The sequence below is a fragment of the Cyrtonyx montezumae genome, unplaced genomic scaffold, assembly GCF_038088225.1.
Source record: "Cyrtonyx montezumae isolate F1298 unplaced genomic scaffold, pur_monq_1.0 scaffold_2, whole genome shotgun sequence".
In the NCBI taxonomy this organism is placed as follows: Eukaryota; Metazoa; Chordata; class Aves; order Galliformes; family Odontophoridae; genus Cyrtonyx; species Cyrtonyx montezumae.
Genome location: NW_027071936.1, coordinates 35,749,252 through 35,762,599, shown reverse-complemented (window position 1 = coordinate 35,762,599; position 13,348 = coordinate 35,749,252). Strand labels below are relative to the sequence as shown.

The following is a 13,348-nucleotide window of genomic DNA, read 5'->3' as shown; positions in this document are numbered from 1 at the left end:
TCTATTTTCTGTTGTTACCTACATGAAAAAAAAAACCAACATAAGCAGTGAATACAATCAGTGCTGTAGTCTGATGTCCTGTGTGGCAGGGCTGGTGAATAGGAGTTGTGTAACACTGCTTAGCAGTAGTACTAGCAACCTAGTTTTGAGGACCCAAGCAGTACAAAATAAGAGCTCTCATGTCACCATGCAACCATTTAAGAGTATTAATAAGAACAAAGCTGTTTCTTGGGAATGCAGAACACTCCCTCTTCCCGCAGACACTTGCCAAATTAATGAACTTAAGAAATGTCATGCGTTTCATATGAGAGGTACAAATAAAAACTACTAAGCATAAGAGCTTCTTGCAGACTGTTTTCATCTTGTTCCTTTTCTGAATGGTTTTTGTTTGTAACTTATTTGCCACTTTCTAATTAGAGAGTAGGAAGATTCAAATCGAAGCATATGGAAGCCAAGCAGCTGGTAGCTCAAGGAAACCTGCACTCAATAGCACCAGGTCTGGTGACCTGGTGATTCCTGCTGGGGTTGGTTTTGTTAAGCTGAGGTGCTGGGCACTTGATAGAGCATTGGTGCCGAGAGGTGACAGCTGAATTTTACGTTGTATGTTCACCCCTGACAGGAAGAAGTGAGTATTAGAAGCTAGTTCAACATGTAGAAAAATATGTCAATGAGATGTTTTTTGACAAGGATGAAACTAATCGACAAATGAAATCTCTACATAAACTTGTGTTTGGTCTCATTGCCTCTCCTACAAACTTCTCTCACTTGTGATTGTTTCCACTAACGTCAGATTATGTTGTGTAATTCAACTGTTTTACCTTCAGTTGTAATCCTGGTTTTCTCATATTGTCATATTTACTGTTGAAATGCATTCCTAGTGTTCGAGAAGTTAAACAATTGGCAACGCCTTAGATATAAGTGCAACCCTAGGACTCCTCAGGCAGATTGAGTCTGAGGACATGAGCAGTATGTAGCAGAGGTTTACTCTGTAATGGATTACCGAGCTTAGTGGTATAGATGGAAGCGTGCATGGCAGCAGAGTGTTCTGCTGAACATTTAGGATGATTTAGTCATTCAGTAGATGTTAATGCTTTAGAGTAAGATAGGTAACTCCTAAGAGTGCTCTGTTCTGAGCCTTTTCAGTGTGTCTTTCAAGCAGTCTAAAAAAAACTTGGCAAAAAGGAAGTGCTAATGGAATGCTGAGCACCAAACAAAAACTGAACTACAACAATATGAGAAAATAAAATTGTAAGAGAATAGAGTAGGTGGGGTGTGCAGAGAAAGGGAAGAGGGAGAAAACACACTGGAAGCATTTTATTTAACTCTGGAGCAACATCACTTTTAGAATATCGCTGGTGGATTGTCCTGGAAGTCATTTCATTCACATAAATCTTTTTTGCTTTATATCTATAGAAGACAACAAATCCTTACTGAACAACCAAATGCTTTATTACAAAACCTAGCTGGATCTTTACAGAACATAGTATGTTTATTTACATTCACAAAAACAGCTCTACTTAAAAATGTTAGAAAAGTCTGTGCAAAGTTAGTAAAAACATTAACTTCATGTTATGCTTACAGAGTGTTTCTAAGATGCAAAATCTGGGAAGCTACAACCTTGAAAATACTGTTCAGAATTTAATGTTAAAAGTAAAGCACAAAGTATAACAAATGCAGTGAGACATGATACCTTCCTTAGCTAATGGATGCTGGGGCTAAAACATTGTGCTTGCATAAAATATACCTTCTAGGCATGCTGTCACAGTTTTGAATTCAGTAAGCTGCCATGGACTTAAGTGGCCCTTAAATGTCTCTCACATGTTTATGTGATGAACAGAGAGTATGTATGCCCTGATAAACACAGTGTTAGATACACCATTTCTGTTCAACAAAGTAATGTCTTGGTGTGAGAAGCTGGAAAAATGTTTGGCTCAAAGCTTGTCCAGTGGCACCCATCCGAGAGTAATACATCAATTGATAGCATTTGGCCTTTTGCTGCCTTAATTTTCATCCAGGTACATATATGTGGTCAAACCATCTCCTCCAATAATTGGATCGAGCCACCTGGTGTGTCTGTATGAGAAATAGTGAGTCAGGGGTGTAATGTACAGCAGCGTGAACCACTGGGAGCAGTGGGTTGAGATGTCTGCCTTCAGCTTTTGAAGTTGTGTATGTTTCATATGTTCAAAAGCTCATCCAGCCTCCTCCTTGCTGCTAGCATGATTCATTTTCATCAATCTCTATGGGGCTTTTGCCCTGGGAAGGAGATAAAGAGGGGAAAATGCCTTTCTCAGGTATGGGTTGCAGCGATGGCAGACACCTTTCTTGTAAGATTGGCACTTTAGCCAAGTGTAAGTGGGTCTCAAAATAATCCATGGCCTCTCCTTCTTGAATCTCTGCTAAAACCTGGTAGTCCCCAAAACGAATGATGCACTTCCATGGCAGGTCAATTTTGTTCAAGTAACCCAGTTCTGTTTGGTCCACAGTCAGCTTTGTTTTCTTGCTCATGTTCTTTATCTCAAAACAAAATTCTGAGCTGTTAAGTTTTCTGTAGAACTGCAGTGAAAACTGGATCCGAGAAACACGAGTATCCACTAAGTTGTAATGGCAGACATTAGAATCACGGCCAAACTTGGCCATTTCATCTGCCCTGACCTGCTCTCGCTTACAGAAGTTCAAACAACGAAACATCATCTTGTCTTGTTGGCAGGGATGGTAAAATGTCATGTGAAGGCATGTTGCTGTTTCTTCAGTTTCGTCTTCTTCAAAAGAGGTCATGGTGAAACGAGTCTTCAAAAATACAGGAAATAGTAAAGTCACAGTATGAAATTGCTGAAGAAACAAATAAGTTGTCCTATCTGAAATTATTGCATAGTAGCTCTATGTAATTCCTAGCAAATAGATTGAATGTAAATCTAAGTAAAGCACGGAAAAAAAAAGAAGTGGGAGTTGACCACACCCTGTCTGTGATAACCATAATTTCCTGCCACTTTGAAAACTTTGTGGGGACTACAACCAAGTGACAGATTGCTCTGTACTAGCCCCTTCCCAGCAGTTAATCTGCCATCTGCTGCGAAGGATGTGTAGTGTGCCAGATCTCAGAAGAGTACACATGAGTGTAAATTGCTCGAACAATTAGTTCATCATGAGGATCTCACAGGTAGGCTTATCTCTGGAGAACACGTGGTGCTTTCTAAGCCCATACAGCCAGTCTTACTGTCACCTCAAAGGAGTGTTAGTAGCATAACCTGTGTCTGTGCATGCTCTTTTACAATGTATTCCTTTGACTAGACATCAGCCAACCTGTACAAATGCTGCACTGATATACTACTGAATAAAGTAGTATTTTCTCTCTCTAAAGAGTTTGCCTCTTTTATGAAACCAAATACAATGGTTAAGAAATGATTGTGGCAGTTTGTAAAATAAACACAATATCAGAATCTCAGAGACATAGGAGAAGAATTTTTACCCATTCTGGAAATTTTCCTGTTGCCTGCTGGAAAGTCCCAGCTCTCTACAGAAGTACCTGACTAGGTGCCAAAACAAATAAGTAAGCTTTTGGGGTTGGTTGGGTTTTTTGGTGGTTTTTTGTTTGTTTGTTTGGTTGGTTTGGTTTTTTTGGAAAAGCTTTTGAAATGCAGCACAGTTACTTGCTTATGAACTACATTCTGATTAAAAATCTGAGTTACCACGGTGCTTCCAAATATAAACCTATGAAGCATTTCAGGAACCATTGGGGTCTGGTCCTTTATAAGTGCAAACCCAGCATTTTCCTGCACTGGAACTTAGTCTGAAGAAGGAAAAGGTTCCCACTTCAAGTGCTTAGTCTAAGAACGAGTTCTGTTGCTATCCAGAGAAACTTGATGTTAAATAGGATTATTTGTAAGCTGCCATTTAACTGATGCTCTGATGTTCTTATTCCCACACCAGCTCCAAACTATCTCACCAGCTCTATTCTCTGAATCACGCTGGATAAATCTTATGATGTAAGCTGTTGTTTTATGGGTAGCTGAATCATCACTGTGTAATCTGACTTCTGATTTGTAAGGGTATACTATACCACTGTAAATACGTTCCAGGCACAACATGTGGTTTATCAGTATGCCATTGTCTACTGGAATCGCTTCCTTCCCAGAACTTTAGCACAATAACAGCAGCGGTTCTGACACAGAAGTGTAGCTACCACAGCTTGCTTAGCAAAGTAGGCTACAAAAGTGTTTCTGCCAAGCAGGTCAAGTAGGTCTCAAAACTCGCTTGAAAACCAACTCAAACATATGATTCATGCTTTTGACAAAGATATAAAGACACCATGGTAGCAGGTTACTCCTTTGACACCTGTGAGATATGCTTCCATGGCGTCAGCATCCATCCCTTGTTCCAGCCATAAGCCTCAGCCCCAAGGAGCTGGGCACAGCTCTGTGAGCAGGAGAGTGAACTGTTGCTTTCTGTGCTCTGTTCTACCCTTGGCACTGTTTTGCTCCGGTAAGAGGATGTGAAATGTTACATGAGGTCAGTTTTTGGTAACAGAAACCACATCATTTCACTGAGTTCACAAGTCAGTCTACAGAAACAGTTCTCTGCCTTAAGTCTTGGGCTGAGTTTGATGGCAGATTACTGCTGAAGGAGTTTATTAGATTGTATGGCACAGCAGAAAGATTTTGAAAGATACTATTCGGAGAAGGAAACTTACCATAGTTAAAAGCAAAGATTTATCCTGCAACCATAAGGTAGCCCTCTGTAGCGCTGTTGTCTGTGCTTTCATGTAAGTCAGTCAAGCTTTTACCTCTTTCCTTTCTCACGGTATCATCTCCTTCAGTGTACATCACTATCCCATTTTTAGAGACAGAAGAGTGACACTGAGAATTAAGAAAAAGGATGCCTAACCTGAGAAACTGTAGTACTCCAACTTGAGTGTTTTAACTGGTTGTTCAAGGGTCATAGGTCTACCTTCAAGCTGGAGTTCAGGGTGCACTGCCTGTTTGTTTCTGCAGACTAGAACATTGTTTCAGCATGCATACTAAGAAAAAAAATGTACGTTCATTTTGTGTTGTGCCTTTTGTTTTAAATAACCACTGATGTTAGAGTGCTGTGGAAGGTTTTCAAGGATGGTATTTAATCATAGCTACCCTTTCTGCCTCCAGGAACTCAGGCTGCAGTCACTAGCAAATATTCTAGCAGCAGCAAGGGACAAGGCAGGAGGCCAGAGGGCAGCAGGTTGCTTTAGAGCCTTCACTCATCCCTGGACAGGTTTGTCCTGTGTGGTTGGTGTCTCAGGTGCCTAATGCAGAAAATAGTCCATTATCACCAAACTAATATGTATTGCACAGGTGTGTACAGAAAGCAGCCATCTTCCAAGAGCTCTTAACTTTGGGGTGCACAGTGTCTGCAGCCTTAGTCTTGTCAAAACAATATTTGCTGTAGTTCCATGGGAATACACTGGAAGTGCAGCTCACTCTCAGTCCCACACAGATCACCTGAGCAGGATCTGTGCTGCCCCACAGCCTTCCAGCCACCAAACACAGCTACTGTGAGGAGAGGCACATCCCAAATTTTACATGCAATGCAGCCAGCATAGCTGCAAGATGCTGAAGGAAACCCAAGCTGAACCTATCGCCTGATGCACCCGCAGAGCTGCATGGCAGCGGTTACAGGCGGAAACCATGCTGGCCTTCATTAAGAAGACCTTCATTCTTCAGAAGAAGGAGGGGCACTTCACTTTGACCACTGCTCGGGGCCCTGGCAGGGGCCTGGCCCTTCCAGGCCTACCGAGCTTGCAGGTACCCTAGGCCTGAAATGGGAGCAGAGAGGGGAGGTGCCTGTGGCGGAGCTGCTCTGCACACGAGTGCTGGGGTTGTTTTTCCGAAAAGCACAGGGAACTCAGCTTTATCTGGGGTCATCTAATGTCCTCCAACCAGCAATCACGCCACTGATGAGATTTACATGTTCCAGGGTTTGCCTGTGGCTTTCTGAAAAATTAAGTAGTTTCAGTTTCATGCCTCTCCCCTCCAGGGCAACACTTTGAAGGATGACAACATTTAGTAACTACAAAGCATGTTTTAGACATAACCACTAACATTTTAAAATTAAGAATTTACAAGTATTCAGCTATTTTCTTGTGCTTTAAGCAATGCCTTTAGGAAAGACAGCACTCACTGCTGCTGGCTGCTGAGCCTGGCTGAGCAGATGGAAAAGCAAGCCCTTCCCTCCCTCCTTGTTTTCCCTACTAAGCAAGGTTCCTCCCACACCCAGAACGGTGGGCAGCACTCACAGTAAAAGGGTTTGAACTGTTCTTAGTCCCATGCAGCTCCACGTCCCTCTTACCTGTGTCCTTGTAGTGCTGTGGCCCAAAGGTGTTGTTCTCTGCAAGTACCAAGGCCAGGTAGGATGAGGCTGTGGGCAGCTTGATCTGGCAGGTGGCAGCCTGGTCCGTGGCAGGACTTGGAACTGGGTGATCTTTAATGTCCTCTCCAACCTAATCCACTCTGTGATTCTCTCATAAGTACGGTGAGCTTCAGCTCAAATAAACAGTTTCATTTGCAGTTTCCTTTGTTTACCCAATAAACAGGTAAATCACCTACAGCTTGATAAGTTATTTAGCAACAACCCTCCCATGATAGCTTTTATCTTCACCCAGTGTCTCTGCTGCGTGTGCCCTGCTGCCGTTCAGCTGGCTTTGAGAGCAGAGAAACAGAGGTCCCACCGCCGCTCACTTACCGAGTGCTGGGCAGCAGCAGGCTGGCTGTGCGTGCTGTGGCTTGCTGCATTCTGGAAAGCCTGGGATTGTGCAATGCTGCATGTGCTGCTTCTTGTAACCTCTGCCAGCCCCTCATTTCCGCATACAGCCTGTTTTACAGGAGCACGGCGCAGTGAGAGAGCTTTCCTGGTGAGGTTATTTCACTGTCGGGAGATACTGAGGTAAGTCCACTGCTTATTTTTGCCTAGAAGTAGTTAACTATATCTTTCCTGGTCGTTTATGAACCTAATACCATGCTACATGACTTCATCCAGGTACTGGCTGGGACTGGATTTTCTGCTCCTTTCTTTTTCAGCCCTGGCTGAAAAGCTGCCAGCTTCAGCAAAATGAGCTCAGCCTTCCCCTAAGAGTGAAAAATCCCCGGCACTTCCTGCAAAAATAGCTACATGGTTTACCAGAGTGCATAGCTGTGTTACATTAACTTTTTTTTTTCCTCCTCCAATTCCTTTAGTTAAAAGCAAAACTGCAAGTAGTTATGCAGCCAGGCAGCGTGGTGTGGCGGGACCAGAGCCAGCCCTTCTGCTTTGTGGTGCCCACACAATTGACTTCTCCCTTGGGTTTTTCCAGAACCTCTGCATCTCTCCCCGGAAATGCTTTCCTTTCTGATGGATGAATGTGAGGCTTGACCGCACAGCCAGTCCCTGGAGTGCAAGGATGATGGTGGATGTAGAAATGGATTGGAGCTCACCTCTCCTCCTGGGACAGCCTGCTTTCCCAACACCATGTTCATTGCCTGGCCAGTCATAAGGGAGGAGGAGTTCTCGAAAATCCCTGCTTGTTACATTAAGTGGATAGTTCCTCCTTGTGTGTGACCCACATGGCTTCTCTGTGTTGCTGCCAGTTAGCAACCCTAGCTGTCTGGGCTAATTAAGTGTAATGAGTAACTACGGGAGGCTGTAATACAGAGAAGTGTTGGGGTTGGTTGATGTGTTGTTTTTTCTACAGTTTTGGTCTGATCCCTGAGGTTTCAGGTAACTCCACATCCCAAACAAGCAAATTGGGAAAAAAGCAGTAGGAACTCTTGTATTACTTTCTGTCATGATCAGTTTGGGAGAAACTGAAATGCAAGCAGATATATCTCCTATTTTCATAGAATTGTAGAATCAGAGTCATTAAGGTTGGAAAAGACCTCTCAGATCATTTCATCCAGCTGTCCACCTAGCACCAATATTCCCCGTGAACACATGTCCATCTGTGCCACATTTACCTGTTTCTGGAGCACTTCCAGGTATGGTGACTCCACCATGCCTCTGGACAGCCTGTGCTAGTTCCTGACCTCTCTTTCTGCTGTGGAATTTTAAGAGATTTCATGTTCGTATGTTTTGGGTTGATGAGTGAAAGGACTCCTTTTGGCTACCAGCTCCTGCTAGCTCTTCCTGAGTGACTAAAAAGGAAACCTCTCTCCCCAACAAGTTTTGTGAAACTTCAGCAGAGTACCCCTACATGGGGGATTGTTTCTTTCCTTTGGTTGCTCTGGCAAGTGCAAGTGGCATGGCTGTTCACGATGGCCCTTCGGTACAGGCGAGGGGAGGGGTGGGTGTGCCAGCACATCGGTGTTGAGGGAGACAAAATCCCCGCGATGCACAGCACTGAAGGGGGGCCGGTAGGTGGCAATGTTTGACTAGGCACTGGGAAATGGTGTCTTCGTGGTGCAAGAGCTATCGGGCACCTGTAGTTAACAGTAATGATTCCAGCGGTAGCTTCCAGGAGTTTGTCTGGGAGAGGTGTAACAGAGCAACAGCCTGCAGCGGGGTTCTGCAATTAATTGTTGTGACTTCAGAGCAGCCGAGTGCCTCCTGTTCAAAGAGGAGAGAGTTACTCCACAAAAGCTTATTTATTTATAAGCTCCTTATTCCAAGTATAAAGCAGGACATTCAGCTGGAGCTCACTGTGAGAGCAAATGTGCACTAGAAAAAGTGGCTTTCACTGACACTTCAGATACCATTTCCAAGAACCACGAGGAAATTAGGAGGTATTCCAGAGGGATTTATTTGTTTGTGAACTCCACTGCAGTTCTTTGTTTATCAATAATTGGGATTCTGGCTTTGAGGTTTGTTATTGTTGTTGTTGTTGTTGTTTTGTGGCCATTTCCCTTCTTTTGTACTTGGAGGTGATTTATGTGTTGAAGTTTTGATCCCATACTTATAAGTCACTACACTTTCAGCTGGCACATACATTCTCATATTTGTAATTTTGTGGAATCTTGTTCAAACTAAAACGGTAAAATACATGGCATACAGCAAAAACTTTTCCTTCTGTAATTGTTCCAAGAAATCTGCGATCTGTGTATGATTCTGATATTTTCCCAGCTGCAGATAATCCCTCCTTACGCACCACCTAGAAACTCTTCATGATAACTCTTTTTGACCTTTTCAAATTCTCAAGCTAACGTGGTCAGGCCTTAAGAAAGCTTGCTAAAGAGACGTTTATTCTCTGTAGGTTGCGCAGCACGCAGCATGACACCCTGGCTTACCTTTGTGCAATAGGGGGCATGCCAGGAAGGGGAAGCCCATCTTTCATATCAAATCTCACACTGAGGAGCTAAACAAGAGAGGACTTTGTGCACTACAATCAACAAGTGATGAATTCCTAGTCTTTATAATCCTACTGTCCAACTCTGGGCATTAAGAGACATGATTCACTGCTGAACTGAAGAACTGAAATAATAGTTCAGGTTTCCTACAAAGGCTGCAGTCAAAGAAAGTATGTTCTCCCTTGATGTTAACCCCTGCATCTCAGCTTGATGTTCTCTGCTCTTTGCTGTTTCCTCTTCTAAATTAGAACTAAACTGTGGAAACCGCCTAAAGCTGGCCTTTCTCAAACCTGTCAGGTATCAGCTCTAGTCAAAGGCATCACAGTACAGTGGCAAGTATTTTAAAGACCATATTGGGAATTGATAAGATTCTATCAGTGATAAAATGTATTTTTGGCATTATCTGTTATCTTTCATGCTGAAGCAAATCCATTGGTGTGTAAAAACTGTGATAATTGAGCTAGACTCCAGTGAAGTGATTTCACTGAAAGCAGATGCTTCATGACTTCCTCCTAAATGCTAGCTGAGCATTCCTCTGCATTCACAACGGGAGTGGTGTGGTGTTGTTTCCTGGTATACAGTGACACTTCTAAATTTGATGGATGTCAACATTTTGGATGGAATACTATTTTGACAGCAAGGAGCTTAAATATTACCTTCACTGGGGCCAAGGTTTTACCACAGAGACTGGATCTACTCACTCTGATTGCACACTGTTTCAATGGAGATAAAAGACATCATGTGCAATGCAGACTAAACACAACCATTCTTTCCAGCTCCCTTCAAAAGCAGAGATTTAATATAGAAAGTTGTTTTGAAGAGTTAAAAATAAGCATTAAAATAAACTGTCTTTTGCTAATATATAGCAGAAACATAGTGCAGCGTTTCATGTTTTTCCTTTGAATTTGTATAGATGTTACAGATTACATATTCTGGACGGTGTGGCAAGAAACATACTATTCCATAATCACACTTTATAGCATTTGAGGGCACCCAATTGTAAGAAATGCAGCCCGTCTTGGAGGTACATGACCCCTTTATTTTTCTTTAAAGGTATGCATGATCCTGTCCAGAATTGCTCTGTATATGATGTCTTTGTGTTATGGAGTTCACTGGCACAATACAACACAACCCATTTTTCTCTGATGTAGGCTGTAATTGTAGTTTCTGGTCAATCAGTGTGGCATTGATCCATCTTCCATCTTCTTCCCACTCTGGGTTATTTTGGTAGACTCTACAAGTGAGCCACAGTAGCCTGTATTTCAGAAACCAGTCTGTGAGGGAGAGCATCCCTATAAGCCATCATGTGGTGTTTAGGAGTGAGATATTTGTATTATCTCAGGTGTATATGCTCCAGTTGCAAATTATTGTTGAGAGGTGGTAAAGGCAGCCTTGCACCTCTTCCTTCACTTGAGGCTAGGACAATACTGCCCCTTACAAAAAATCTTGGTGATGAAAAACAGTAGAATTTTGCAGCACAGTGAGCACTGGTGTAGGCATTTGTATATAGTTTTACAAGGGAACGCTGTTCAATAGGCTTCAAAGTGATTCAGTCATGGCACAACCGTGGCTGTGGCCACATGTAATATACCCTGTAGCTCTTTAAAGAGGATTAGCCTTAGATCAGGGACAGCATTCATTGCAGGATTTCATGTAAAGTAGAATATGCTAATGAAATGGTAATGTCTCCCGCAAACATTGCATAATATTGTAAACCCTCAAAATTGAGCATTGTGTCATCATACCTCTGCTGGAAGTCAAACTTTTATATTCCGTTTGTTGCTTGTAGGAAGAAGTGAAGTTTTTAGTATTGTCACAATTTCTCTATAGTAAATGAAGGTCTGGTTTGCAATCTTACGCATAAAGTTTAAAACAAACATTTGAAAGTAACTTTCCAAACACTGATGAATGCTTTGTAACAATGTCCTAGCTCTCCAGCAGAGAGAAAAACCACTGCATCCTAAAACAGCTCCATTTGGGTTTTCTGTAACAAGCATGGTCTTGGTTCAAACCCACTGCTCTACCCTGCCTGCCCTTCTGTTGCTCTAGATGGCACGTTTGGGCTTATATGTGTGTCAGAACGAGTCTTGCAGAGATGCAATATTTCTTGTAAGCACTTCTGAGCTGTTTCCTCTTTTAAAGGCAGTTTCTGTCTGTACATTAGCTTCCATTGGTGGTCCAGTAGTCCTGTTGTGGCTCTCCTCCTTCAGTTTTATGCCAGTTTTTTGAATTTATGAATATTTACATAGTACGTATGCTTAAACAAAACAAAACAAAACTTCAAGGGGACCAGAAATTCAAACTGTCGGTTTTGAGACATCGCAAGGGATTTTATTTGTAGGTCTCGAATACCTCTGAGAAATCTGTTCTTCTGTGAGCACTGGGCCTCCTTTGTAAGCCTCCATTGAGCTGCTGTGTGTTGAGGAGCCCTCTCCTACTGCATTAATGCACTATATGGTGCTTATTATGCCTGGATTTATCTTTGTATTTAGTGCCATGCAAGGATATGTGGCATCCTGGTAGGATTTGGCTCCAAAGCAGCAAATTCAAAATAGTGCCCCGTATGAAACACAGGGATATACCTTATGCACCCATACAGGCCATTTTGATTCTTTGATGACTTGAGGTGCCTCCTCCTCATGTGCTGTGGATTGGAGCCTGAGGAAAGCCTTTGGGAAGAAGATGCTTTTGGCTCCATTTCCAAAATGTCAGCTTTCCTTGCTTAATAGTTTTCACCCGGCATTACTCCACAGTTTAGGATTTTGTTGCTTCTGGATTTTATTTTATTAGTGATGGTGGCTTGTTTTATTTATCTATTTCTTACTTTGGTGTTTAGAAGGTTCTTTCTCTATAGACATAGAAGGTGGTGATACATATTCATGAAAGAGAAGTCCTCCTGGCCCCTGCTCGCACTGACAAAGACTCGGCTGTTTCACACAGCGAGCTGTGCAGAATTGTGTGGGGCCTGCCCCACCAGATTAGAGCAAACAGCAAGCTTATTCCTCCCGTCGTTAGGCCTCGCCTGCCTAACAATTTCCCCAATTGTCATTTTGACAAGGCTGTCATTAGATGATGGCTTCTTTTGGCCATTTTCAGATAAAGATAATTTCGTTAACTTCCATTTTATTTGACAACAAGTATTTTGTGAGAGAAAGGAAGTGCTTCAGTGGTTTATGGATTAAGGGTTTGTCACTTCAAAGGCACCTTTGATCTAAAAATATGTGCTGTACCAAATTCATTATGTCTTTCTTTCTTTCTTCTTCTTTTTTTTTTTTTCCTGACTTCTTAATTTATTGATCTGCCCCTCAATTATTCCCTTTTTTGGCATCCCTTAGCAGCATACAACAGAGCAGAGATGAGGCGAGAAAGCCCAAGTGGCACCTCTGGGAAGTCACTGTCGGGACAAATCAACAGGTGCTCTGCATGGGCATCGCTCTCTGGCCCCATGGCCCTGCCTACTCTGCACCTACTCTGTTGGGTGTTATGTCTGGTTATCAGCTGGGACAAGGGAACTCATGTGTGGCAGGGAGCAGATTCAGACCTGGCTACCTCATGGCAGCACCTGGCAGAGGTGGCTCTGCCATCAGGGTGAGCCTGTGCCAGTGGGGTTCATGCCTGGGTGTAGATTTTACTGTGGGGGACTGGGGTGTACTGGGAGGGTACGGGGCTGGGGATGAGCTCAGCTCCTCAATACTGAGGAGCTGTGGGAGGCACTGAGTGCACTTTGGATCCATCTCTGCATTGTGTGGATAAAACTGTAGTTCTATTTGTGTAAATCCATCACTGGAGCCCATTACTCTAGTCTCATGCAGGCTTAGCCAAGGCTGGGATTTGTCCCGTATCCATATTAATATCCTTTCTAATTACCTCAGTGCTTTCTGTTGTGCTGCCTCGCGTTGCACCCGGGCAGATAACCGTCCCCTTGCTGCTGGAGGCTGTTCTTGATCCCATTTCTAAACAGAAGCGCTTCTGCTCGGCACTGGCTGGGGTAGCTGTGCAGAGGCTGCCTTTTTTTTCCCCTTTTGCCTGCTAATTGGCTGAGACCACCAGAATTTGGAGGA

At 43.1% G+C, this 13,348-nt stretch overlaps 1 protein-coding gene across 2 annotated transcripts; it reads right to left on the bottom strand.

Annotated features, from left to right (window-relative positions):
• Positions 1-1,304: 1,304 nt before the first annotated feature.
• On the bottom strand, positions 1,305-6,773 carry TIFA (TRAF interacting protein with forkhead associated domain). Of its 2 annotated transcripts, none has more exons than XM_065736111.1 (2): positions 6,715-6,773; positions 1,305-2,790 (listed from the first exon to the last, which is right to left on the bottom strand). In XM_065736111.1, exon 2 carries the CDS (start codon positions 2,776-2,778, stop codon positions 2,215-2,217), a length of 564 nt encoding a protein of 187 aa, XP_065592183.1. In that variant the 5' UTR covers positions 2,779-2,790; positions 6,715-6,773; the 3' UTR covers positions 1,305-2,214. The 2 variants fall into 2 exon arrangements, with proteins under 2 accessions (XP_065592183.1, XP_065592182.1); XM_065736110.1 differs by lacking the exon at positions 6,715-6,773 and adding an exon at positions 6,322-6,351.
• Positions 6,774-13,348: the final 6,575 nt, after the last annotated feature.

What these genes read in the sequence shown, in the direction of transcription:
- TIFA (XM_065736111.1), bottom strand. Translation starts at nt 2,778, where the DNA reads ATGACCTCTTTTGAAGAAGACGAAACTGAAGAAACAGCAACATGCCTT.